This window comes from Strix uralensis, chromosome 6 (assembly GCF_047716275.1).
Source record: "Strix uralensis isolate ZFMK-TIS-50842 chromosome 6, bStrUra1, whole genome shotgun sequence".
Lineage (NCBI taxonomy): Eukaryota > Metazoa > Chordata > Aves > Strigiformes > Strigidae > Strix > Strix uralensis.
In genome coordinates, this window is record NC_133977.1 from 22,088,347 (window position 1) to 22,115,087 (window position 26,741).

Consider the following 26,741-nt stretch of genomic DNA (forward strand, 5'->3'; position numbering starts at 1 on the left):
CGTAAGCTCTAAAATACAGCCTAACTTAACCATAAGTGTCTAGTTATTTTTATCAAATTCTGAACAAGAAAATGTTAAATAATACAAATAATGCTGGTGCAAAGTGTTTGCAAGGAAGGTAATTTTTGAAAAATGTTTAAATGATGCTTTCACTTTTGAAAGCATGAAAAACATATCAGACCCAAGAAAATGGATTTAAATCTATGACCAAGTTGCTGTGCATTGCAGCTGCTGATGCAAATCCACTGGCTGCAGTCAAATTCCCTTCATTTAGACAAAGAAAAAATTGTTCTAAGAGTACATGTTTTCCTGGTAGCATAGTTTATTTTTCTAATAGATCAAGTGAAAGATGAAACAGCAGTTTCTGAAATATGTGAAATGTGTCTATAAAATACAGGAAATGGATTATTCAACCTTTCACAGATCTTTACAAATCTTTATATTCAGTTATGCAGATAAAATAGGTATATGAAATCCCAAAATATCTCACAGTAAACTAGCTCTTTCTTTGAGAAAAAGTAAGGGTAAGGGTAAAGGATTCAAAACTTCTTGGTGCTTATTTTGTTGGAGTTGTCCAGCACTTCTGAAGAAAACTGTGCATCCATTAGCAACATTTTTACAAAAGCCTTTAGGGGTTTTACCAACATTTGGAATGATAATAGCCTCACTCTACTCTTACCGCAGTAGTATCCAAACAGAATTGTACTTGTTCCCTTTCAGTAAGAAAGTAAAGAAAATATAATGAATATTGTTATTACAGTGCAAACCTATTGTGTAAGATAAGCTGTGCAACTTTCATTACATGAGATCTTCATTTTGTGTATAAATTGTACATAGCAAACTCTTATCAGAATCTAGAACTCAAAATCCAAAATGAAAATATCTGTACTTAACAATAAAACAATGTATTTTCCTCACGTCTTTTACACAGCAGCTCAGCTTAATAGGGTTTCAGCATTCTCCATGTGCAGTCTATTTAGAAGCTATTACATGAGATAAGTATTTACAGTGAGATCTTTAGAGAATTACTGTGTAAAGACATAAAACTGGTGTGCTGCTGGAAATGGATATATTATCTGGTATGGGGCATGTGATCAGCTGATGATTAAAAAAAGAAAACTTTATATGCACTGCATTCTTCCATAGAAAGGGGGAATATGCTATTGTTTGGATAATAATACCATATGAAAAGGTTAATCATTGTCTGACATTTGCACTATTGAATGAAAACATACTTGTGCTGAGGCTGTGAATTTCCTTGATTAGAAACTCTGTTTCCTGCTGGGATCTTCTCCAACACCAAGACATCTTGGTCATGTTCTTTGAGTCTTACTGTATTTGCTTCCACATCCTGCAAGACAAGTTACTTTTAATAAAGTAATTGCACTCGATTTGGCTGATTAGTTACTTGAAAAAGTGCATGACTTTCAAACACAAAAGAGTCTGGGGTTGGTTCTTTCCCCCTGTATTTATCTATCTTTATTCTGCTTTTCTCACAGGCAGAATCAAGAGGGAAGAACTGGCGCTGGGGAAAGAGGCAGAGAATTGTGAGAGGTACTAGAGCAAGAACCATGTGAAAAATCTCTGGCTATGGCAAAAGAAAAAAAGTTGCCAAAAAACAGTCCCCACCCCAAACTTTCCATGTGTAATGTAATCTCTATCCCCATTTATATATGAACATTATTATCTATAATCTGACCTTTCTCTTTTTTTTTAAAAAAGGCACTTAAAAATGGTGAGTCTTAGCTCAGTAAACTGTCAGTAAACTTTTCATTTTCTATTACCAGATCATAGTAGAAAAAGAAAAAACAGAAGAATTAAACATAATATGCATTCAAATAACACAGATGAAAATCAGTAAGACCACGGTCTTTGATCTTTTTTGAAGTATCGACCAAAGCTAAATCAATTGGGAGTCTCCATGGCCAACCCGACCTTACTGCCAATCAGATCCTCGTTCCCTTTTGTACAGTAAACACAATCTTATGGTCTTTTTCTAGCACAGTACCCTGTCTAGAATGGTTTTATTGCTGCAATACTGGGCCTGTATACATTCGCATACAGGATGATATTGGTTTTGACTTCCTATACTATGAATGATTGCAAAACAGCCTGTATTTACAGAATTACAACTGAGCTTAGGAACACATCTGCCCTAAAGTGAATAATTGTAAAATTAATCTGGGAATATCTTTCTAGAGCTCTCTGATAAAGACATCTGTGTATTTCCAGTAGCTTACTTAACTTGCCACTTGAATCTGCCTTGAATCTATTGAGTTTAAGGTACCTGACACTGACCTATCTGGGAGAACAGGTGATCTTGTTTTATTCAATATTTGGATGGAAGATCACCTAGAAATCCTGGACAGCATAAGGAAAACCTGAGCACTTGGCAAATTCTAGACCACAGAAATGTGAGAGACAAAAGATTTCATTTTGTTCCATTTTCATGGCTGAGCTAGGAACAGAAAAAGAGAAAAGATGATTAATATATTCCTTACTTGACCTTCTATTCTGTCACACCTCTGTTCTGCAATTAAAAAATTCCTTCAAGCAAAGTTATCAATATCAATATATCTATAAGACACACTCTAGAAAAATTTGCAAGTTCTGATATCATGCTGTCAGGATGACCCTTCCCACTCTTACCCTAAGGATCCTGTTGAAGTCCTCCTTGTCTACTCTCAAGAAGTGGCAGTTGTCTTCACGCAGAACAATGGATGCTGCTCTGGGAGCATCATTCACAAGTGCTAACTTGCCAAAATCATCTCCTTCGTGTAGAGTACATACCACACCCTGCACAGAGCAAAACATTTACACGCAGAAACCCATCATTACTCTGGATTTATTGAAAGTCCTTGTACAAACACCGGACTTCACAATCAAATACCAAAACAAATCTATTTGGCAGGAAATCAACAGCCAAAATAATGACTAGGAAACAATACTTGATAGCTGGTTATTACTAAAGAAAGGCAAGAATAGAAAAGAATTGGCTTGTTCTCTGAAATTACATTCAGCTTGAAGGAGTCTTCTAGCCCTGCTGAAGACAGAAAGTTGTTGAGTTGTTTGGGTTTTATTTATAGAGGCCCTAAAAAATAAGATCAAGTTAAGATCATAAACCACCACATCCTCAGCTGGTGTAAATCAGCAGTGCTCCATTTACTCCAGTTTATAGTAACAGAGGATCTGGCCCACCCAGTGATGTAAAAAACGTAGCTAAATATGGGTTACTTGGGAAAAGACTTAGCACCAGGGCCTCTATGCTGGATTTTGGTGAAATGCTTGGTGTTCAGAATGGAGGATTCTCAGCTACTGAATGAGAAATCAATAGGGAATTAGGGATTTTTAAAGACTCAAGGGATTGCTGTGTACCAAAGCCCTATTTTTCACCTTGAAAAACCTCTCTCATAAACAGGAAATTTAATAGAGATGCTTTTCAGTCTATAGCTTAACTAAAATGAAGAGCTAGCATAAATTTGGGAGGGGTTCAACCAACCTGAGAACCACTAGTAACAAAGCAGTACTTCTGTCAGACATGCCTGACATGCATGACAAAAGTTAGCCATACAAATGCAAGAGAATATAGTGGTAAAGGGACAGGGCAAAACCCCTCATGAGACAGAAGTCTGGCAATTCACCAAATTCCAGCAAATTACTTTCTCCTAAAGATACTGATGTAACTCTGCTGAATTATATTCAGAAAGTGTGTAATATATCCTGAAATTATACAGCAATCAACTGGAAGCATAATCAGTGAAACCACTGGATCATTTCTTAATAAAATTACATTCAATTTGTTTCCTCAGACAAAGTAATTTTGCTCTAAATTAAACTGTATTCCTTCAAAGTTTACTCTTACAATTTCAATAATAAGAATCATATAAAAAGGCTTCTGAAAAAAATACCTTGCCATAAATGACTACGTTTACTGATCCCTTTAGGATAATGTACCAAGAAGTACCTTCTTCTCCCTGATTAAATACTACAAGAGAGAGAAAAGATTTTATGGTGAGAATATAGTTATTCAAAAGATAAATGGGCCAGATTCTGCACTCAATAAAATTCAAGGTAACTCTATTGCAGTCATAGTAATGTCTACCTTGAAAAAGGGCATACAATGATTTTAAAAGCAACTGTCTTCAGATTTGAGAAAAAAAAAACCCACACCCATACAGTAATTATTTTATTATGCTGATGTGAAAGTTGCTTTTATTTTCCATGACAATTGCAACAACTACTTTATTGATACATATAAGGTTAATCACCACACAGATTTAGAGCCTACCAGTAGAACCATGTTCTAAACCAGTTCTGTAGTGGCTGTGAATTTGACATTCATTTGCTAAAACTTCTCAGTATAAATAAGTCTGAGTGATCTAACATTTTAAATCCTTTATTTTGTGCAGCAAGATTTTTTTAAATACAAGGATAATACTAAAATACATTTTAAATAGAGATTGGCTCAACCCAAAATTCTAGATAAAAACACACCCAAATTGCAGGTGATACATACATCCAACCAAGGACATAGAATTACTTTTGGTACTGTCCCTGCAACCGGCAACAGACTAAGCCAACACCTATTACCTCAGGTTTTAAACACTGAGCGCCAGTCAAGTTTGAAGAGTGCATCCAAGTTTGGGTCTTGCATTTAAACATTAAGAATTTAAATGTTCATGCCACAGATGAGAAAGAAGATATGACAGGAGTCCATTTACTTACAGACTGTTCCTGCTTTGGGATGTGACTCAAAAATGAGGACACCTGCTAATTCTCGCTTTACCTTAAAATAAAGAGAGAGAAATTAAGAGTTTTTACAGGTATCTTATTCTTCTTGGTGAGAGGAAGTCACATAATACACTACAGTCACGGCTTTCCTTCCCTCTGGCTTGTTCAGCACTCATTCACAGTTACACAGACAGACAATGGTCTGCTTCACTTGATGTCCTATTTCCTACTGATTGGCTTTACAGAACATGAACCTCTACATTTCCTGGCTCCAAATGGCTCAGACAAGGGCATCTTTAAGATACAGGTCTCCACATCTATCTTCATACACACACATGTGAAACCATCATTAACAATTAACATTAACATGATGGAAAATTTCAAATGGTAATACCTAATCTATTACAGAAGACAGCTTGTAATTATCAGTTACTCCATGGGGCTCTGCAGTACTCCTGTTCTTTCCCGAGAAATCAGTACCCTTCCTCTTACTGACGTAAGTCTGGCCACTTCTGCTGAGTCGAGCTGTGAGGCACAGCCATCTGGACCTGCTGAGGCCCCTCTCCGCCTGACAGCTTCCCAGGCATAATGTCCAGCTCACTACCTCTTCTAGGAACTGGAGAATGTGACACTGCCCTCAGTGTCAGCCCGCTCCTCCTTGGGTTTGTATTGTTCTGGTGTGATTAGCTCTTATGACTGACTGGGCAGTTGCCTCTAGTGAGACACTGTTTACAACTGCTTCTTCTCACTGTAAAACACTGTTAGTGTTACTTTCACAAAATAGTACCAGTACTGGGAACCTTGATTTATCCTGAGTTTTCCTGTGTGCTTTATGTCTCTCTGATACAACCGCAAGTCTCCAAGGAGTTGGAGGCCAATTTCCAAGCAGTGGGATTCTTGTTTTCAGAGAATGTCAGCTGCTAACAATCCTTATTTCAGAGGTACTACCATGTAACAGATCAAAGCTGGGTCCAGCATACATTTAGTAGAAGTATTTTTATATAATTCTCCCAATGTTTAAATTGAAAAAAAAAAATTAGGCCATGAAGAAAATCTTGGGAAGAAACTCTCAAATGCTGGACACAATCCAGATGAGAGCCTGGTGGCTGCATCTCCTAAGATGGGTGGACAAATTCAGGCTCTGATGTCCTACAGGCACCCACCAAACCTTTGCTCAGGCACCAAGCATAAATGTACCACACCAGCCACCTCTCCCAGAACTCTTTCCTGACAGCCAGTGCAAAGTACTCCCTGTTTGCAGTCTGGAGAAGAAGAGGGATAAATAAGAAGTGTTTGGACAGGTTTTTTTAGTATACTGACCAGTGAACACACCCACTGTGATTTCTATAACAATTAGTTCACCAAACTCTTTTATAACCTCTCCCTGAAGGCAATGATGCTTTCATAAGGACAAGAAATACAACCCCATTAGCACTGTTCTGCACATTGTAGAGAGCGTTCCTATCCATGTACATCCTCAGATGTCTTCTCAGTTGTTTTAGTCAATTGCCTCTGCAGTGAATGAATCCTCTTGATGAAGCCAAGAATTTGATTTGGTTTTAACACTGTATTATATAATTGATTTTCATTCATACATTAACTTCACAGGCTTCTCTAGCAGGGATTAGTTCACCACCATGAGACTTGAGTTTTATCCATTTTACTTCCTGCTGCTCATGGCATATCTAGAAAACTTATTTCTTTAGGAATTATGCCTTGCTTAAAATGAATAAACATTCCATTTGGTTTCAAGTCGATTGACCACTAATATTCTGGTTCACAGAAGCAATGCTGTCTGTTGCTCCTCTGAAGATTTCCTCTAAACTAATCATGGTTTCTGTCCTCTGCTTTAGTTCATGCTGCACGTAATAGGCTGGCATTTCCAAATTCTTACTAAAAACATGGAATCAACTGCAATTCTTCAAAATGCCAAGTATTTCTTGCAGTTTGTATCATTTGCCATACTTGTTCTATATGATACTTGCTCTGTATTCTGACCTCAAGTCTGAATTTCTTCTGAGCTGGAAGTATTTTGTGTTTTGGATTTTTTTGTTCTGGGTTATGTCTGTAGTATCAAGAGTGTTCTCCACTCCCTCTCAGTATCTGTCTAACTTTGGTAGTTTCTTTTGTTTGAAAGGGGTAATTTCTGGATCTTACAGAAGTCTTTCTTTAAATACTTTTTTTCCTACATCCCAGAGGTGCTTAAATATTTTGGCTGGCTATTCCCTCTTAGTTCAGTTACCAACTCTGGATGCATATTCTTTTCGAAAAACATTGTTCAGGTGTTATATGTTTGCACAGAGTACTGTCTTTCTATAATGCAGCTTCATAATTAGCTGCATCTGTCCAAGTTAGCTGAGAATTCTTGAAAACATCAAGAGCTTCTGAAGAAGTTATTGTCAAACATAAATCTACTTTCTGACTGGCTTCTTTTTCTGAAAGCACCCACATCTTGCTGCTACCAAGTGCTATTTAGCTTGTTTCAGTTGTCTACATAGTGTGCCAAGGATGGTGAGCCTTTAACAGTTGCATTCTCTCCTCCAGGCTTTTTCTCCATTTTTTTTATTCTGGGTTCTCTGCACTGTTCTTGCCCACTCAGAGACAAGGCATCTGATGAGGTTTCTTTCACTCCGTGACTGAACTTCAATCAGCTAGCACTGCACAGTACACCTTTCTGCACGATGTAATTCCTCCTTCTAACTGGTTCAAACCAAGACTTCCTATAGCTCAGAAATCAGACGTCTATTCTGCACAATTCAGCCGTCCCAGAGTCCCAGTGTCAGGTCAGACTGCTCGCATATCAATTTAATCTCAGATATGGACCCAGATGGAGACACCTGTGTCGAGTGAAGTGGGGGCTGTGCAGAAACACATGAAGAAAATTATAAAGACAACCTACATCAGCATAGTGTTTGGGTGGTCCTCACAGGTGGGAATAACTTCTTTGCATGGAAAGCATAAATGGAAAGGGTTATAGCCAATTCTCATAAGGCACCAGAAGTCAAAATTCAACCTCCCTTTTGGTGAACAATTATATTTTTAAAAATACTTACTGTGGTAGAAAGATGAGATAAGGCCTTAATGTGAAGAAGTTCTTCATATATAAATTCTAAGTCATCTACAGTTCTCTGGCCAGGCCTATAGAGAGAAGATAAATAGGACAGCAAAATGCAATAAATGCCCAAAATAAACACTTCAGAGAAGGATAAAACACAAAATGCTGTTGTACTGTCTACTGAAGGGAACATCCTCACTAAACAGGGACTGAATGATGGTTCTGCCTGGAGGGCTGAAACACACAAAGCATAGAAGAGCTATGAAACCACCTGAATGACACCAAGCAGCAGCCATGGCAACCACCTTAGAGAGATCCTGATTAGGCAGCTTTTCTGATGAAATCAAGTGTTCTATATGTAAAATGGTCAAATAAATCAGAAATGGTACATAAAGATCTGTTCCTTTCAAAAGGACTCCCAAGCCTGGGACCTGCATTATTTTTCATCTGTGGCACTAATTAGTTGTAGCAAATGGACAGTAGTAGAGGTTTGCGTGAATTTCTGCTGGACAAATTGGAAGAGGCAGCAGTGTATCTTGGAGGACAGTAAATGACTGCTATAAAGTTAATGCCGAATGCTGTTGTTTAGCCACAAAGGTAAATAAGAATCACTCAGTAGTTTCAAATTCTTTCACTGAAAAATACAAGCAGCTGCCATTAATAAAAAGTATGCATTAATGAAGGAATAATCCTCATATAGCACAACAAGGAATGAGGCTGCCACTGTGACTGAAATAATTGCATTTCTGTCACCTACACACTGGAAAATATTCTGATCGCTAAAAAAGGACACAAATACTCTGAGGACTGCAGTGTGCCCAACATGCTATGGAGGATCTAATAAACAGTACCCATGAGGAGTTGTAGGAGCTTGTGAGTAACTCCTCATCTTTTCTCCACTCACAAGACTCTCTTCAGTTAAAGTGTCTAATACAACTTCATTTTCTAAAAGGACAAATTCTCCTGTGACATAATTTCAGACAGTGCATTGCAGTTACATACACACACACAGAAGAAATCCTTTAAATATTATTCCAAGTTACTTTTATAGGACTAAGTCCTTTCAATCAATATGTTTTAGATTTGTGAAAAGCAGAATATAAGTAATTAAATCAATGGGCCAAGAACAGAAGAAAAGAGCAACCTAGTCATAAGAAGGAAGAGAAGATAAATTTAAGATGTGAGGAAATGGGTTCAGTCTAGGGGCAGGAGTTTCAAAGGAGAAGGTTTACATGCTCGCATTAAGAACAGGCGAGTGCTCAGTTCCAAACCCCACTGTCTGCAATGTGTGGTGTCAAAAGAATTAACAGCACAATTGAATTTTTGGACAGCCCTAAAAGAAATAAACCTTTCTGATAGATGTTTTCCTCCTAAAATATCAATATTACAGGAGATTCCAGCATCTAGAGGATCAGGAAAGACACATAAAGAAATATATTGCTTTACAGGTTTTCTGCCTAATCACCTCTTTGTTCAACAGTGTGTCTAAATCATGTGTGAGGCAGAGGAAGTACCCAGCAATCACGTCACTCTGGAGTTATACTGCATCTTTTTGCAAAAGAAGTTTGATGGAGACTTCTTTTCGATAAAAGAAGTACTGAAGAAGCCATAGAAAACATAAGGACAACTAACATCTCAGCTAAGCGAGCTATATTTTTCATCTGTTCTTCACTTACCAATGACATGCATTTATTTTAAAGACCAATTTAGACAAAAAACGTTTTAGATGAAATTATTCTTTTCTCATACAGAATCAAACAAACTGTTAAGGGAGAAACAGAAACTGGTTTGGTACTGCTATGCCCTCTAGTGACTCAAAATACTCTTTACTATTTCTAAATTTGGTTTGAAATTACAAGGCTGCCACTCCTAGTGATTTATGTGGGGCAGTAGCAGTTTAATTAAATACAGAATAAAGCTAAACCAGTACTAGCTACCTTTCACTGGACATTTAAGAAACACAAGGTAAGGTTTTTAACAAATAATATTTCTCATAGGAAGTAACAACTTTAATGTTATTACATGCTTGTAAAACCAGCATGTCTTAGAAAATGGAAAACATAGTGTAACAAATTAAGAAATTTCTACAAGAAATTAAAATACAGAAGGATGAAGTCTTACTACATGAGATCTCTATTAAGACAAAAGCATACTTTCTTCTTTCAGTATGTCCATTTGCCTCCTGTGTTAGCACATTGGGAGGACTGACAATCTATAGCAGATGTACCCAGTCTTTACTTCTGCTCCTGCAGATGTCACGTGGAGAGATATTAGGCATCACTGCTTCTGTAAAACCTGTGTGGTGACCTACTGATGTTGATTTGTAGGATCCTGCTGTGTAAAGACCTAGTTTCTGCAGGGGACACATTCTAACAGCAATAGCTGGTTATAGACAGGATAATAAATGGAATAGGTAGAGAACAAGACTACACATTAATGGACAGGAGAACTCAGGTGATATTAAGTGATCAATAAAAACTGTTCAGTGTTTGGAGAATTTATCAAGGTCAGAGACATTGAGCTCCTCTGTAAGTAGAATGTTGACAATAACATAGTACTTTGCCATTGATAAACCATGTATGTACAAGCAGTATCATAGATTATTTTTATTACACAGCTAACCAGAAAATTCTCAGATAATAAGAACAAGGGAAAGGATCAGAGACCACACACCATTGTGATTATACGTCAAATAAGCATATATTTCTAGAGTACAAATTTTGTCTTCAAGTACCATAAAGAATATATAGGAGACATGAATAATTTTACCCACTACCTGTGTCTGTGAAAATGAATGCAAGTTCACTTACTCTAGCACAGAAGCTAATTACGTAATCTTTGTACTTGAACCAGTGTTCCTTGATTAATTTCATAAATACCATTTACCAGTTGTCATACCGATAAATGTCAGTGAACTGATATGTGGAAAAATAATCTGTATTTCTGTCCTGGGAATAACAGTTGGTTTATTAAATGTCATTGGCAGGAAACTCCACCAAGGACTGTGGAACTTAATACAGTCTTTACGGAGAAATCCAGCATGGTTTTTACTACAAACAGCTGGGTGGAATATTTAAATAAAGAATTTTAAGAACAGAAGAATAAATATACCTTACTTAATTTTTACAAGACCTTCAAGAAGCTCTAGATTCTTAGCAATAATTAAGTTATGTTGTTATATATATTTTTTGTGCTGTTTACCATGTTTAAATTTGTTTTCACTTCCTCTCCCTAGCATCCCGTCGAGCTTACTTCTGCAACTGACACCAAAATTCGATTACTGATCACATGTGGAATCAAACACTGTGTACTGAGAAAAAAAAATTGCTGAGTGAAGTCACCAAAAAATATGTAACAGGTTTATTGTTTCAGTCATACTGCTAATTTACTGTAGCCTAGAGTATTAAAAAAGAATATAATCCATCACATCATCTGAGTTAAATACTGTTGTCTGATGAATATCATTCTCCCTTTAAAGACTCCTGTATTTAGCTTTGTATTATAGCATCATATTTAATTAGGGTTTACCATCAAGTTAGCTATATCTGAACACCATTAAAATCAAATAAAAATAACTAGAAAAATGTTTCAGATGTATTTTCATACTGAAGGACTGAAATGCTTGTAAGGAAGAGCTGCGTTGATTCTACAATATTTTTTCCAGGGACTTGTTCAAGGTCTGCACCTGTGCTCCAGACATAAGGAGCAGAGCGCTGTGTTTGCTACTTCACAAAAAGCTATTTTCACATTCAGTGTATGTGTTTCCAAAGGAAAAAAAACCACCCAATAGCAACAAGAGCCTGCCAAAAATTTCCCTGAGCTCTATTCTGTTTTTTAAACTATAGAACATTCTTTCACAGTTTGACAGTTAAAATGCTGCAGTTAATGTAATAAACAGAGAATTTTTTAAGTCGGCTGTCAAAACAAGTGACACTTTTTGCTAGAGATTTTCAGATTTTGAACAATAGAAAGTACCTTTCAAAGCAACAGCTTTATTATACAATCAAATTCTCAAAGTAATCTTCTCATCAAAGAATATTGTCTTATTTCTTTCAGGGTAATTATCTGAGTTCTGCAACCTCTCCAGAAATGGTTACTATTATAAAATGCAGCTGTGTTGGTTTGAAAATTGTGGGTCCTGCTCAGGTCAGCTAGAGCCAGAGCCTCTGAAGCCCTGACAATCGCTTGAACTTTTGGCAGCTGTAACAGTGTCTAGTCAAAACTAGCAGGACTCTGAGGATTCATGGAGGTTTTTACAGCCTTGATACAGCTCAGCCCAGGGTGGATTTTCAACTAACAAAATCATAACGTATGTAAACTGAATACTAGAACGGTAGTTAATATACTGCCTGGCAGTACAAGCTTGCTTCCATGAGCAAAGGGCAGCAAAAATAAGCACTTCAGGGATAGGGATAGGGAAAGATGTCAGATGGCTGTCAGTCTTGAGAAAACCTCTTTCCCCTCCCTATATTGCATGAAAAATCTCCTATAAATATTCTTTCAGATGATGCTGTGCAAGTGACGACACAGAGGGAAGAGCAGTGCTTTCCACAGCATCATTCCAGCCTTTCAGCTCTCTGCAAGGAGTGTGGACAATAATCAACATTGATCCTGCCGGGGTTAAACTCACACTGGCTGCTCTGAAAGTCATGATGGAAAGCAAATGTAGTAGGCAGACAAAACCCATGATAACCTAAGGGGACAGTTCTCCAAGAGCCAACCTGCTCAATCATTCTGAGGCAAAGGAGATAGTGCAAAGGTGCAGGGTCACAGCACACACAGCACTGCTCATGGTCTCCTAATGACTGCTGTCTGCTCAGGGGTGTAAGGAGTCCTCTTTCGCTCCTCAGTGGAGAATGCACAGGACATCTCTGTGAGGAGAAAACACCTCACTTCCCTCACTCCATAAGTGTTTATGGAAGCACCATGCTCCCAGTCTGGTTTGTCTATGTATTTTGTGACAGGGAGTGAGTGCTCCTCTGGCTGTGTTTGACTAGACCTCTAATAAACAGAGGAAAGAGAATTTACACATTTAAAACTATTGCTGCATGTGTTACCTATTTTTATAAGTGCAAGTATTTGATGGTACTTTCCGAAATTCAATGCTTTTAGCAAGTTTTAGAAAAGTGCTGTCTAAATGACGATGAGTGAACAGACCAGAGAAGGTGCCCTGCTGGATCTCCTCTTTGTGAACAGAGAAGGACTGGTGGACGATGTGGTGGTTGGAGGCAGACTAGGGCACAGCGATCATGAAATAATAGAGTTCTCTATTCTTAGAGAGGCCAGGAGAGGGGGAAGCAGAACTCACATCCTGGACTTCCAAAGGGCTAACTTTGTCTTGTTTGGGCACCTGCTTGACAGGATCCCTCAGGAGACGGTCCTGAAGGGTATAGGGGTCCAGAAAGGCTGGGCACTCTTCAAGAAGGAAGTCTTAATGGCTCAGGAGCAGGCAGTCCCCAGGTGCTGTAAGAGAAGCTGGCGACAAAGAAGACCACCCTGGCTAAACAGGGAGCTTTGGTTGCAACTCAGGGAGAAAAGGAGAGTTTACTGCTTTTGGAAGAAGGGGCTAGCCACTCACAATGATTACAAAGATGCTGTGAGGCTATGCAGGGCAGAAATCAGGAGGTCTAAAGCCCAGCTGTAGAGGTTGAACAAACTGGCACTGAAGTAAAATAAAGGATGCCTGGTAATAGATGTAGATTTCTCTTGTTTCCGTGTCACAAGGAAGGCCCATGTATAATATTAACTCATTAATATGCTTACGGTTTTCTGAGAATCATCCTCATATGAGCATCCGGCCCAATCTGAGACAGAAGAAGCATAGTGTCCTGTAGCTCCTCATCACACTCCTTTTTCTCTTCCTCAGTTGGCAAAGGGGCATCTTCACGTTCGTCATCCAAAAATCGATAAAATAAGTATTTGTCTTGAAAGTGGTGTTCCTGATCCACTGAAACAACATAACATATCAAACACTAAGCTCTCTTCATTAAAGTTAACCTTGTAGAAATCTGTGTAGTATTGTATATGTCACACATATATTAGTTAAAAAGGGAAATAAAGCTATAGAGAAACTGCAAGAGCATGAAACACCTTTATTTCTCACATATGTCCAAATTATGTAGCTTGAAGGGTACACTTCTAAATTGTGTACTACAAATACTTGCCAAAAGCCTTCTATGTATGTGTTCTCTGGGTGTGTATGCACACATGTGTACATTTGCACATGTGCATGGTTTTTTTCTTATTAGATCCGGTTTTGTTCTTATTGTTTCAAACCATTTAATTTACACAAACAATTCATACTGGGGAAATGGTTACAACACGAATTTCTAACAAGTGTTCTCTATCATGAACACCTTGCACTACATATTTCAGACCGGGCTAAAAGATAACAAAAACTTATAAACTCCTTCTGATGGACTGGAAATGTACATCACCAAGATATAATCCCAGAGCCACGTTCATTGACCTATGTCCTGATGGAAGAACTTAATGGAAAGACCACCAGAGAAGACTTCTAAAGAGAGGTTATAACATGGTGAAGGACAAACCCTTGGTCTTCCAAGCAATTCAGAGTGATGTGTTGAGTTAGATACTGTGATGCAGCTTGCAACGGCTTGTCCCTGGGAGTTCAAGGGAATATTTGGCAGGAATTAAAGCTAGAGCCCTTAGGGTAAGGAAGCCGTGGAAATAATATGTCTTTTCAGTGTGGAAATTTCTCCCTGGTATATGGGAAGCACAACAGAGGATAAGTGGAAGTGTACTGTAATAGAGTTGCTCTTCTGAACTTAATAAAATTGTACATGCAAAGCTTCAAATATGAATATTGCTTTGGAAAGCTACCTTTTTGAGGGCTATAATATCCTGTTACCAAGTAAATCCTGCCAAATGGAAACTGAAAGTCAATGTAAAATAGTCAGAAAACTAACATAAAATCCCAGATCTCTGCACTGGAATATCTGGAGTGCTGAATTTGGGAACCATTTCAAAACCACTGAAAATCATTCCAAAATTATGTATCTGAGCAAACACAAATTCTCACATTCACTTCCAAATGCTGCATATCTTTGATGAAGATCAGTTCTGTGTATGGTAATACATCTCTTGGTTTTGGCCTGAGTGCTATCCAGCTCTTGCAATAGAAGCAAAAGCCAGTGTACTTCTAAGTATAATTAGAGTTATCATTATAAATTGTTCATTTACTTTTCAATATTCTCATAAATTAAAAAGGTACATTGGTGGCAAGATTAATGTAATACCATCTGTGTGTTGCACTAGCACTTACGAATGAAGAGGCCGATCTGCAGCATTTCTTTTGGGCTCATGACCCCTTTCTTTTTCATGAAAGAGATCTACAGAGTCACTGATGTTACACATTGCCCACGTTTTAGTCAAGATACTGATTTTCTTTATCTTACCATGGTTAAGAACACCTTCTTCCAGCAATACTTGCCACATGCCAACAGCCTGGGTTCGTGAATGGACACAAGGACTTTGCTGCATCATCCAGTCAACTAGTTCTGTCCCCACACAGCATTGCCTGAAGGACAAATAAATAGGCAGAAATGAAAAGGGAGCTAGCCAAGAGTGAGATCACACACAGTGTCTGCTAAGAACAGTAGTGATATCTTAAACTCTGTATAACCTTAGTCAAATCTCCCTACAGAAAACACACTGTCACCATCTATGTGTATATGCATGAAATTCCAGTGAAGGTGTTCAGTTTTGAGAGCATCACCTCAGCAGAACAAGTGTTTTGGGAAATGCAAAGTTCAGAGGATCAGAGTGAGCCTGTGCCACCTGGTACAAAACCTGTTGCACCAGTGCAGCAACCTCCAACCCAGATTTCAAAGCAAACCTTCTCTGTATACCATGAGATAGCAAAAGCCTCACACTTTTCAGAATCCTGCATGAAAACAATCATCTAACACTGTAAGAGCTTTGCCAATGAGAACACCCTCCACAGGCAGAGTGAGTGTTATGAGAGTGTTCCTCCATCTGTAACCAAACTTCAGCAACACTGTATTTGGGGACACTGGTTTGTAGGTCTACAGTGTTTCTGAGGCTCTCTCATGCTAGCTGATGGTCACCTTGCAGCTCCTGACTGCTGTCTGCCTCTGGGTCAGTCAGGAGCTGCATGCCTCAACTTCTGGAGAATGCCCAAGGAGGGGGGAAAAAAACAAAAAGCCACATGGACACTAAATAAATTCTTTGTCATAACACTCCCTAGCTCAGCAGAACAGAAGCAAATAAGCAATGTGATCAAAAACTTACAAATCTACAACTGATCACACGCACAACAGAGGGAAAGCTGGCTAGTCCTTCTAGTCAGGCTCTTGTGGCTCCACACTTCATGCATCACTTTCAGAAGCCAAGGAAATAGATAATACTGAAATTGCTGAAACAGAGCTTTTCCAATTCAAAATCCCGTTTTGATGACAAAACTTTCCCTCACCTGGATCCAATCTAAGTTTTGGCATTCCATATTTAAAAAACCCAAGGATAGAACAGTAAGAGTTTTTCCCAGTTACGTATAAGATGGTGAACTTGGACCACCATAGGTCTTCATTTATCATACATACTCTTTTGTTCTTCTAGAACAATGAGCAATGTCATATCGTGATATGTTCTCAGATCAACTCACAAGCTCCAAATACCTTGAATCATATTAAATACATTTTTTACTAAAATATAGAAAGTCAATGCACTTATCTCAAAAGTGGATCAGCAACATATTGATTTACTATTTAGAAAAAGACATACTCAGAGATTTTAAACCAATTTTTATTTAAATATACTCTGAATAATGCAGGTATTTGTTTTAAACATCAGACACTAAACCAAATTGATTACTTCTTAAGCCAACAGTAGATAGATCCTGACTCCTTGAAGTCAGATTCCTATGCTACAAGTGCCATTGTTATCCCACTTCAGCAAGACAGTGCTGCCACCAGCAGGAAGATAAGAAATCCTGGCAATACACTGAAAAAAAACAATTTTAAATAGAGCAGAAAATCTATATAAGGAATGTTTCTCACCAGGTGAATTTTCAGAACTCCACACTGAGAAACACCACTGTAGTAATCAGTACAGTAACATAATATATTAATGAACTTTCCTATTATCTCTTACTGATATACGAAGAGAACAGAATCTACCTTTTAACTTGATATTGCACAGAATATTCTAGCTAACTATGCTATTAACTTTGGAAGAGTTTTTGTATGTGAATTCTATTCACAATCATGGACTCAATTTCCAGTCAAATTACTTCAGAAAAGATTTACCAGGCCCATTAAAGACTGCATAACATCCAGACTCAAATATAGCATCACAGAATAATTTCAGACCTTTTGAGACCTGCAAGTATGGTAAGGCATAAATCACAAATCAGAGGATGGCAGGCATAAAAATTCAGAGACCTCTATACAATCAGCTCACACACCTGTAAGTCTTCAGATGGTATTTACGATCTCTTATCATGTGAGGGGCTCGGGACAGAATTGTATTCCGCAAAATCTTTCCAGCTCTGAGGATCTTTTCTGAAGGAACCTTGGTGATCGTGGAGAAAAAAAAGGGACCAAGACACACAGATTTTAAACTTTCTGCAATCTCTGTACTGCCTTCTGCAAAACAAAACACAAGTTCTCTTTTCCCTAAATTAAAAGTCCTTGCACAGATGCTTACTTTTGCAGAGCAATGTAGTATACATTCTGGATTTTAAGTCTCACATACTTATCACATCTAACAGAAAGCATCACTTCAGCTGATACGCATCACACTGTTGGAAATAGGAGTTATTTCCATTTGTCTAGCGGCCTAGCTCTACAGCACACCTATGTCCTATTACCTGTGTAATGGTTTTAGTAGGACGATGTGGGATGTGAGGTTCTGTAAGAGGTGTCTGAAAAATAAAATGAAATTAAATACATTTTTAAAAGTTGAGCAGTAAAAAAAAAAAAAATAAAGGCTAAAATAAAAAACTGAACAAAGAAGCTGTAAAAACAAAGAATGATGTGTAAGTCCAAGGTCTGCCCAGGGGATGTGAGTAGAAAAAGCTCTACGAAGACATCCTAAAGACAAACTTGGCTCTTAATGCTCAGCAAATTAAAACAGTGACATGACAGGTGAAGATGAGTAACAAATGCATGTTAAACTTTCTAAAGTACTAATGCAATGGCCAAACATCACACCAGATCTGAGGGCATAGCTAGCTCTTCCACTTGCTACTCTTGACCTGCATGGGCACAACAGCATTCCTCCACATGCAGCTGCCTCCACCATTCAGTCCCCCACCACAGAAACTTTCTCTTTCTTCAGCACCTTTTTCTATTCAGCTCTCTTCTCCCTTACAACATAGCACAAGAAACAGGAATGAAGAAAAAGCTCTGCTCCCACTATCTGTCTTTCCTAAACTATGATCAGGCCTAGCTGGCAAACCTTTTATAGCCACTCTCTGAAATGCAAAAGCATGCAGGCCACTTACAGAGACCTGGGTAGGGACTTTCACAAAGGGGCTCGTGAAGGAAAAAGAAAAGAGTAGAGCAGATGACTTGGTTCTGCAAAGGGAAGAGTGTAAGGGAAGACTATCAGGGCTCTACAAGAGAGAAGCAGAGAAGGGGACAAGAGAAATGGGAAAAGAGGCACGTAACGAACAGGTGAAAGGAGAGGGGAGACAGAAAGCACATGGAACAACACAGAGGAAAAAGGAAAGCTGAGGGTTGAAGGACAGTAGAAGTGGAGACAAAGGAGAACAAAACCGAACTTCAGCAGCTACCTCAGAATGATGGGAAGACATTGGGACTGGTAGTTAACAGGACGGACCAAACTGACTTCTAGTGTCAGGAGACACAACACGAGGGCTGAATGTGGCTGGTGTTCTGGGCTTGTCGACATGGCAGATCATACTGAACACAGAAGTCTCCCACAGGGGCAAGACCTTGCCCCTCGGCCCATGGCAGCCACAGCTCCCTTACACCCATACAGCAAAGACAGGACAGCCAGGTCGGAAGTACAGTGAAACACATGCTGTGTACTGCTGGGTTGCTGGGTATCGGTTTTCTTAAGCTGGGCATCTGTTCGTTTGCTCCCACAGGATTTTAATGATGTGACAAAGTCCTTGTAGTAATCAAATAGTGCTAGGAGCTATGAATGCACCAGGAGACTACAGGTCAGCCAGGAAGGGGAAAATGAGGCAAGCACATGACAGAAATCAATAAAGATATGATAATCTTAACAGAGAGGTCTGTATATGGAAAACAACACAAATGGTTTTTCATTTCTACTCATACCTTACAAGAAGTCTCTGAAAATGCAAATCAATGCAATTACGTTGGGATTCCTGATTTTTCTCATTTAAGTTATAAACGTTTCTGTCCCACCAAAGGGGTGGTAGGACATCCCTCCATATTTCTTGGTTTCTGGAACTGTGTGGAGCATGCTTTAGACAGTCTACATTTGCAGTTAAAGCATGCCAAGAATAGCAAGAATCTTTTGAAAGATGCCTCTAATGTGAAAAAACCCACTGAATAACAGTTTCAAACAGGTATATAAATAACCAATGAAGTCAGAGATATCACTCTGAGTATTAACAATTTTTGCTTCCATTTTCTTTTAAAAGGATTTCAAGTCCTCACCAAGTTCAATGAGACTGAAGGTAAATATATACTTAAATGGTTGGCTAAATTTGCATTAGAGTAATTATGAAAATTATTTTTAAATTCTACATTCTCAAAAGATTAGTTTTTTTTAAATCAATAAAGAACAATATACTCAATCTAGCTTCCATATTTTAATTCTAGTTAGGAATATACTTCAAAGGAGAGATAAAATGTGTAAGACAAAAAATATAAGACTTTTACAGCAATAGTGAACTAGTGAAAATGAATGCACATTTTTGTTCTTTAGAGTTTCCATTAAGCTCCAGTAAAAATGCATAAAACTAGTAGGTGAAAAACATTGAATATGGATGAAGATTTGTCAATAAATCTCCCATCCTAATCAAAACAGAATAAAAGACATCATTTAGAAGAAATCTGATTCAACCCAAAAGTACAGAAAAAAACCAAGGTGAAAGCTAAGGCACAGCACAAGAATCTGTAGAAAGCAGCAGGAAAGCTTGTTCACCTACATTTGATCCTGACAAGAAGGATCAGCAGCAAAGACATAAGGTAACTTGGGTGAGGGTGATCATGAAATGATCCAGTGTCAGAACTTTACAGAAGGAAGTAAGAACTTCTAAGTAGAAACAATGGGACTAGGAAGAAAAATTCCCATAAAAACAGAATACTGATAGCTAAATTCCTGGAGCAGGTTATGGGGGAGCAAGCGTAAGGTAAAAGGAGTTAGAGAGCTGGTAGTTACTTAAAGAAACAATACTAATCACACATACGATATATACTAGCACAGAGCTAGAAGGTGTGGTAAAGACTCAGTTTAGCTAAAGAAAAAACTCTTCACTGAAATACAAGAAGGAAATGCACAGAAAGGAGAAAGTAGGGGGTTTACAAAAGGCAAATATAAAAAATAAATTGAATAACGAATGACAGAATTAGAAAAGCATAGGTATAAATGTGACAGATCTACCAAGAAATGTCAAGAGGTACAAAAAAATATTCCACAAGTACATTAGTAGTAAAACAAAGAAAATAAAATTGTTGATCTACTGTTCAACAGAGGAATATCCATTGACAGTTAATTCAAGAAGGCCAGAAGCTGTTGATTTATTTTTTATATCAGTGTTCATTAGAAAGATCAGTGGCAGAGAGATGGCTAATATCTTAAGTAGTAGAGTGACAGGAGTAAAATCTCAGCCTGAAAAAACAAAAGTATGGACGAGAAAATATTATGTAAATTAGCTGTTTTCAGATTGGCTGGGTTTGCAGAATTTCATGCAGGAAACTTGAAGAGCTTCAAGAAACGTGAAGAGGCCTGCAGCCATCTTGGAACTGTCAGCAGCCACCTCTGACAACTCTTGGGGACTAAGGAAGGCAGCAGAAGACAGAAATATGGGAAAAGGAGAAGCTGAAAAATTACAGACATGTCAGTTTAACTTGTCTTCCTAGAAAAAGTCCATTTGTAAACACCTGGAAAAGAACAGGGACATGAGTCACATGTGACATATTAATCAAGAACAAATCATGCCACACTGATTTAATTTCTTTCCATGACCAGGTAGCAACACTGATAGATTAGGGAAGAACTAGTAGATTTTCAACCCTTTACCTTAGTAAGACTTTGGCACTGTCTGATAAGATACACTCTTCTGCAAAGGGCAGATGAAAGTTTTACAAAATAGCTGCAAAGCCAGTTGGAAAAGTGTATTTTGAAGGCAATTACCAGTGATGCAAAGTCAAACTGGCAGTCATATCAGAGTTCTGTTCTGAGTAGTGTTCTCAAGAATATATCACATCTAATAATATTATATATTAACATGGGATGAAGTAGAATGTATACTGATTGATTCTGCAGGAGGCTTCAGGATGGGAGGGACTGCACGTACATTGGAGAATAAATTTACAATTTGATACAGTTTTGACATTGGCCTGAAAAAAATATGCTGAACACAATAGTGTTGACTACTTCTCTGAAGCAGGCAGAATCAGCTATATAAAGACAGGGTAGGGAACAAGTGTCTTAGTGCAGTTCCACAGAAAAAGAAATAAGGTTTGTAATAGGTATTAAACAGAACTGAGTAAGGATTGCCATACCTGTGTGAAAGCAACAAATACCGTACTGGGACATAGTAACAGATTAGATACATAATGTGGTTCTGCTTTAGTCAGCCCAGATAAGATCTAAGCTAAAGCACTGTGTCTCATTTGCCCACTTCACTTCAAAAACATCTAAACCAACTGGACAGAACTGAGAGGACATCAACAAGAATAATCAGAAAGCACAAAATAAATAATCAAAGTTGTTCAGCTAAGGAAAAGACAAGCCTTAGCAGAAGTGTGATAAGAAAGTCTTCAGATTTAAAAGGCCTTGGAAAAGAAGAAAGAAGTGACCTAGTCTACTGTGTAGAGATCAGGAAATAAAGCTTTTAAAATGCTGTAAGAAAGATTCAGGTTAGGCATCAGTGAAGCTTTTCTAACAGTGCGGACAGGGAATACTGCCACAGATTGCCAGGGAGGTGTGGTTCCTCCATCTTTGGAGGCTTGGAGGATACGTAAGGTATCTGTCAGGAGTAACACAGCTATACTGAATTGTGCATGTGGCTCAGGAATGGACTACATGTTTTCCTGAAATACCTTTTAGCCTCACTATGTGGCACTGTGCAATTTTCAAGGACACCTTTACATGTCTAAAATTAGTTCAACCACAAGGTGGTGATTAAAGAGATGATCGGTAATACAACCCCCAGAGCAGCAAGCCCGGACTCGAGAAAGCAAGGCAGTCACTCCCACTGAGGAACAACGTTACCATCCAAAAGACATGCCCAGCAAAGAGTCCGCTCAAAGCTACAGCCTTTCATAGCTACCGCAGTGAGCTCTGGCTGCACTAGTGATGAGCTGAAATGCAACAAATGGAACAACAGGGCTTGGACTGAGTTTGCTATAGAAAGGCAAGTCATGCTTCAAAGGCAGAGAAATATAAAATCAATTAGTTAATAGGAGTTATGGTGTTCCAGCCACAACTTCCCATCAGAAAAAAATGGATTCTGTAAGATATTATATCTTAGGATAATAGTCACAACTTGGCTGAAGTCCGAGAAATGTTTTCTAAGTCTTTGCAATCTTGGATCTTCCATTAAGGGATTCTTAGAAAGCACTTAGGAAAAAAGAAGCAGCTCTCCCTATAAAACAGCAGAGAGCAACCAGAGTGTTTAACTACCTTCTTAACACATTCTGGTATCTTTGAAGAATTAACATGACTAAGGTGCACGCATGTTGCACAGAGTTGTATGACTGCAGCTACTTGATGATCACATTTTTCAGGACTTCTGAATAAGGGAAAAGTTATCATGTGAAGAGCTCAAATATGCAAACCACTTAGAATAGCTTTACAAGTGATGACCCATCTGGCCACAGCAGTGACAAGTGTACCTGCCCGTAGCTTTCCTTCAGCATGAGATAAAGCAATACAGCAGTACCATCTTGAGTTTTAGCTACTTCATGCCCTTTTCCAACTAGTGCACACACAGTTTACTATGATCTGCTGATCCCTCCTGAAGGGGAGAAGGTGCATATGGGTCTGGAGGGCAGATAAAATAAGGCTGCAGGTGTTGGTCGGGGGAAGGAGAAAATGATCATGAGAAACTGTGATAAAATGGCTTTCAGCATTAACACTGACAAACTCCATATCTGTACATTTATGGATTCACATTTGGGCCATTCAGACAAACCCTTCATGAGGCCAATCACAAAACTCGCTATTTAAATTGGGGTGAAGCAGGGAAAGTAACAATTTTAACCTTCATTCCTTTGAAGATTCAAATATTTATGCATGAGAGCAATACCATAGATTTAAATAGGACTATTCATGTGTATAATTTTATGCACACATTTAATCTCGGGAGAAATAGGCCTTAGATTACAGACTATAGGGCAAGGGCTGCCTTTATTTCTGTGCTTCTTACATCACTGAGCAAGCCATATGCAAACAAATAAATAATATAATGAACAGCAATAATAGAGACCTAACATGAGGTCTGTATTTGTCAAGTTATTTGAATCTGCTAAATAAAATCCAAGAACATCTCTAACAAAAATACATTTTTCTATTCCCTTTGTTAAATAGCTGTAAAAGGATGTTTCTTCTGATCCTTTACATATGAATGAATGCTTTAGATCCACAGCAATTTGGATCTATAGAATCAAATGATGGAGGGGACCTAACTTACTACTCTCAGATGTTAACATAGGAAATGTGTATTGCAAAGAACTAAGATGAAATAAAACAAAAGCCAATGAATCATGCTTTTCCCATGACCTCAGTGTAGCTCATCTCTGAACAGAGAACAAGTTTCGGTATTTACTGGAGTTAAGCACGGCATGTGAGGTTACCAGGGTGATTAGATAAACCTGTGCACTACTGTTGATCCCTTTATTTCCAACTGGGGCACTGAAAAGAATTGCAAGTGACATCAGTTTTCCTGCTGGTTGGCAGGGGATCCAGAAGACACAAAGGACAAAAGCCACACAAGTCGAAAGGTGGCAGCAGCAGCAGCAGCCACATCACTAAGAGGTCTGTTTGTTTTACATCCTCAGTATTATTAGTGATTTAGGGCCTAATCCAAATCCCACTGAAATCACTGGGAAGTCCCTAATTGACTCAATGGGTTTTGAATCAGGTCCCTAGCATTTGAATCTCCTAGGTGTATTTCAGGAAGCAGAGCACCTTTAGCTCTTACTGGTTCCAAATGACTTCTGATGACTACCATTTATGACTGACATGCTTGAATATCCTTGTATACATCTCCTGAAAGGCTATCAGTGCCCTACCTCATTCACATGGGAGGAAACAAAGCATACAAAAAAGCATTCTCACAATATTGCTGAAAGTATAGCCAGTCAGTAAGATACAGCTGACACTTAGCAAAAATCCCCACAGCCCTCCCACACAACACCTCCCCCTTCTATTCTTAACGTTCTTTCTCAAATCCATATATCCATTTTCAAAAAGTTGACTTTTCTTGTAATATGTCATCTATCTGAGCTACTTCAAACAAAAGGCATAGATAATGATTCCAAAGATGAGGAGCCTTCCTAAAGACAACTCTTTTACCAATACAAACCAGTATTTCCAGCGCTACAGAGTAACCATGTAGCAGGGATAAAGCTGAGCATACAGTGTCATAGCTGTGGGAGTGCTTTTCCAGGTGGAAAGCACTCTTGGATAGAGTATCCTAAAGTCAACTCCATTGGTCCTATTTCCATCTGCAGAGAGAGTCTGTCTATGCAGCCTGCACCAAACTGCTAGGATCTTGCAGGTAGAACAATACACTTAAGTGAATGCAGCTTGCTGAAAAACATCAGAGAAGCAGCTGGCTAAAGACCCCGTCGTGAAAAGGTTCTTTGAAAAGCATTTTTGTCAAAATTTGAAGGAAATTGTAACCAATACTGTAGGAATTTCTGTGCTCTGTTAGCCTATGCTGGATATCTGGAGTAGCCCTATATAGAACATACTGATACACTGACCAACACTTGTCATCAGAAAACAACCTATGTCATGACCTCTAACCAATCCCCCAGGGTGCACGGTCCATAAGAAACCTTGGCACACACTCCCTGCCACAGGGACTTCTGATGGTTGGGACATGTTACCAGGACTGAGATCTGTCCAACACAGACCACTGTCACATCTGCAGGGAGACCTCACTATGCTCCTCCAGAAGACAAAAAAATTGGAAATAGAAATGCAATCATCACTATCATGATGGAAATGTTTCAGTCACCTCTTCACTATCTCCTCACAAATGTATGCAGCAGCTGAGAGAACCAACCTGTGTTCTCTAGCACTCTCCACAAGACAGTACTGGCAGCCAAAGAGCAAAGTGCCTGTACACATCTCCTAACTATAAAGTCCAAAACTGACAATGACTGACCTCACACCAGGTCTGTAGGTGACTTGGCAACACTTTGCAATTAACAAAGGACAAATTACCCGTAAAGAGCATTTGTTTCTGCTCTTCATCTATGTTTATCAAACAATGCAAGTATTAAAAGGACCTGCAACCAGTTTAGACGGTCTAAAATTGTATTACCAAAGCATCTTCAAACCACCCATGCTAACAAAAGACAACCATACAGTTTCTTAAGAAACAATGGTAAACTGCCAAAGTGGGAAGCAGGGCAAGGTATGAATGGAGGTACACGCTGTCACAAGGATGTTTGCAAAATTACGGAACTCCCATAAAACCAGAATTAATCACATTTTTAAAATCTTCTGAATTTCATAAAACTACATCATCTGTAATCTAAATACCCACATATTAACTAACTACAAACTAAGTAAACCAAGCGAAATAGACTAGTAGAAATTGCCAGGACCAGTGGCTAAGACAGCTCAGTTTTATTCTTTTTTTCTGACTGCATGACCTTGCACAAATCACATAATCACACTGTGTTTCATTTTCCTCTTTTTGGAGAGAGGAATACTAATAATTTCTACCTTTGTAAAATGCTTTGAATACTGTCAGCAAATGGGCTACTATCAAAATATTCAGAGTAATGATGACTGTTTTAAAATCTATATTCTTTAAATGTAATACAATGTGAAGACTAAGCGGTATTTTAAAATACATTCTAAAATTGCTTTTCTTTAGTAATCTACATGTATTAATAGCATAAACAGGAAAATGTGTCCCTTTAAATTCTCAATCAGTGTAGCAAATTTATTTTAGAAAGTTAAATTGAAATTGCATTATTAACACTTCTACAATGTTTCTTTGACAAACTGTAAATGTCCGTCCTTTTAACATAAAATGATTCAGCCATTACCAAAAATGATACTTCACTGTGAATGTCAAAGGGAAAAAGAATATTGAAACAGACTATGACCAGTGCACAAAAACCCCCAGAACATGGCTAATGATGTCTTATTTTCCTGTCATTTTTCTACTTCCCTGCTACAATGAAACAGCTGCTATAACTACACTGCATGCATTGAATAAAATGTCAGAAAATGCTAACTCTGCTGTGAGCATTCCTGATATTCTGATAGAGGTGTGACTACAGATGTCATAAGGAATCTCAAGCCAGCATTGTCACGGGTTTCTCTGCTGCTGCATTTTTTTAACCTACAAAAGAATAAAGCATTTTTTTCACTGTCTCTCATGAGAATTACTGGTTTCTTAGTATTCATGGCTTTAATACTATGTTTACTTGATACTATTTACTTCTTGAGAAGCAAACTATAATGATGAAGATTAAAAAGTATGATAAATATTAGGCAGCAAGTACTGGTTTTTAAGACCTGCCTCTCACCCATGCTATAGGTAAACAGCAACTATTCA

The 26,741-nt window shown here is 38.3% G+C and overlaps 1 protein-coding gene across 6 annotated transcripts in view; it reads right to left on the bottom strand.

Moving 5' to 3' along the window:
• The window catches only part of RAPGEF4 (Rap guanine nucleotide exchange factor 4), a 161,010-nt gene that overhangs the window by 37,515 nt on the left and 96,754 nt on the right, over nt 1-26,741 (bottom strand). For 4 of the 6 annotated variants that reach the window (XM_074873202.1, XM_074873201.1, XM_074873205.1 and 1 more), the window contains 9 exons: nt 17,637-17,690; nt 17,232-17,338; nt 15,205-15,326; nt 13,550-13,733; nt 7,785-7,869; nt 4,726-4,786; nt 3,909-3,985; nt 2,650-2,796; nt 1,236-1,351 (listed from right to left, as the gene is read on the bottom strand). In XM_074873202.1, the coding sequence (XP_074729303.1) occupies nt 1,236-1,351; nt 2,650-2,796; nt 3,909-3,985; nt 4,726-4,786; nt 7,785-7,869; nt 13,550-13,733; nt 15,205-15,326; nt 17,232-17,338; nt 17,637-17,690 (953 nt within the window). The remainder of the gene's footprint in view (nt 1-1,235; nt 1,352-2,649; nt 2,797-3,908; nt 3,986-4,725; nt 4,787-7,784; nt 7,870-13,549; nt 13,734-15,204; nt 15,327-17,231; nt 17,339-17,636; nt 17,691-26,741) is intronic. The other 2 variants (XM_074873203.1, XM_074873206.1) reach the window with 2 other exon arrangements.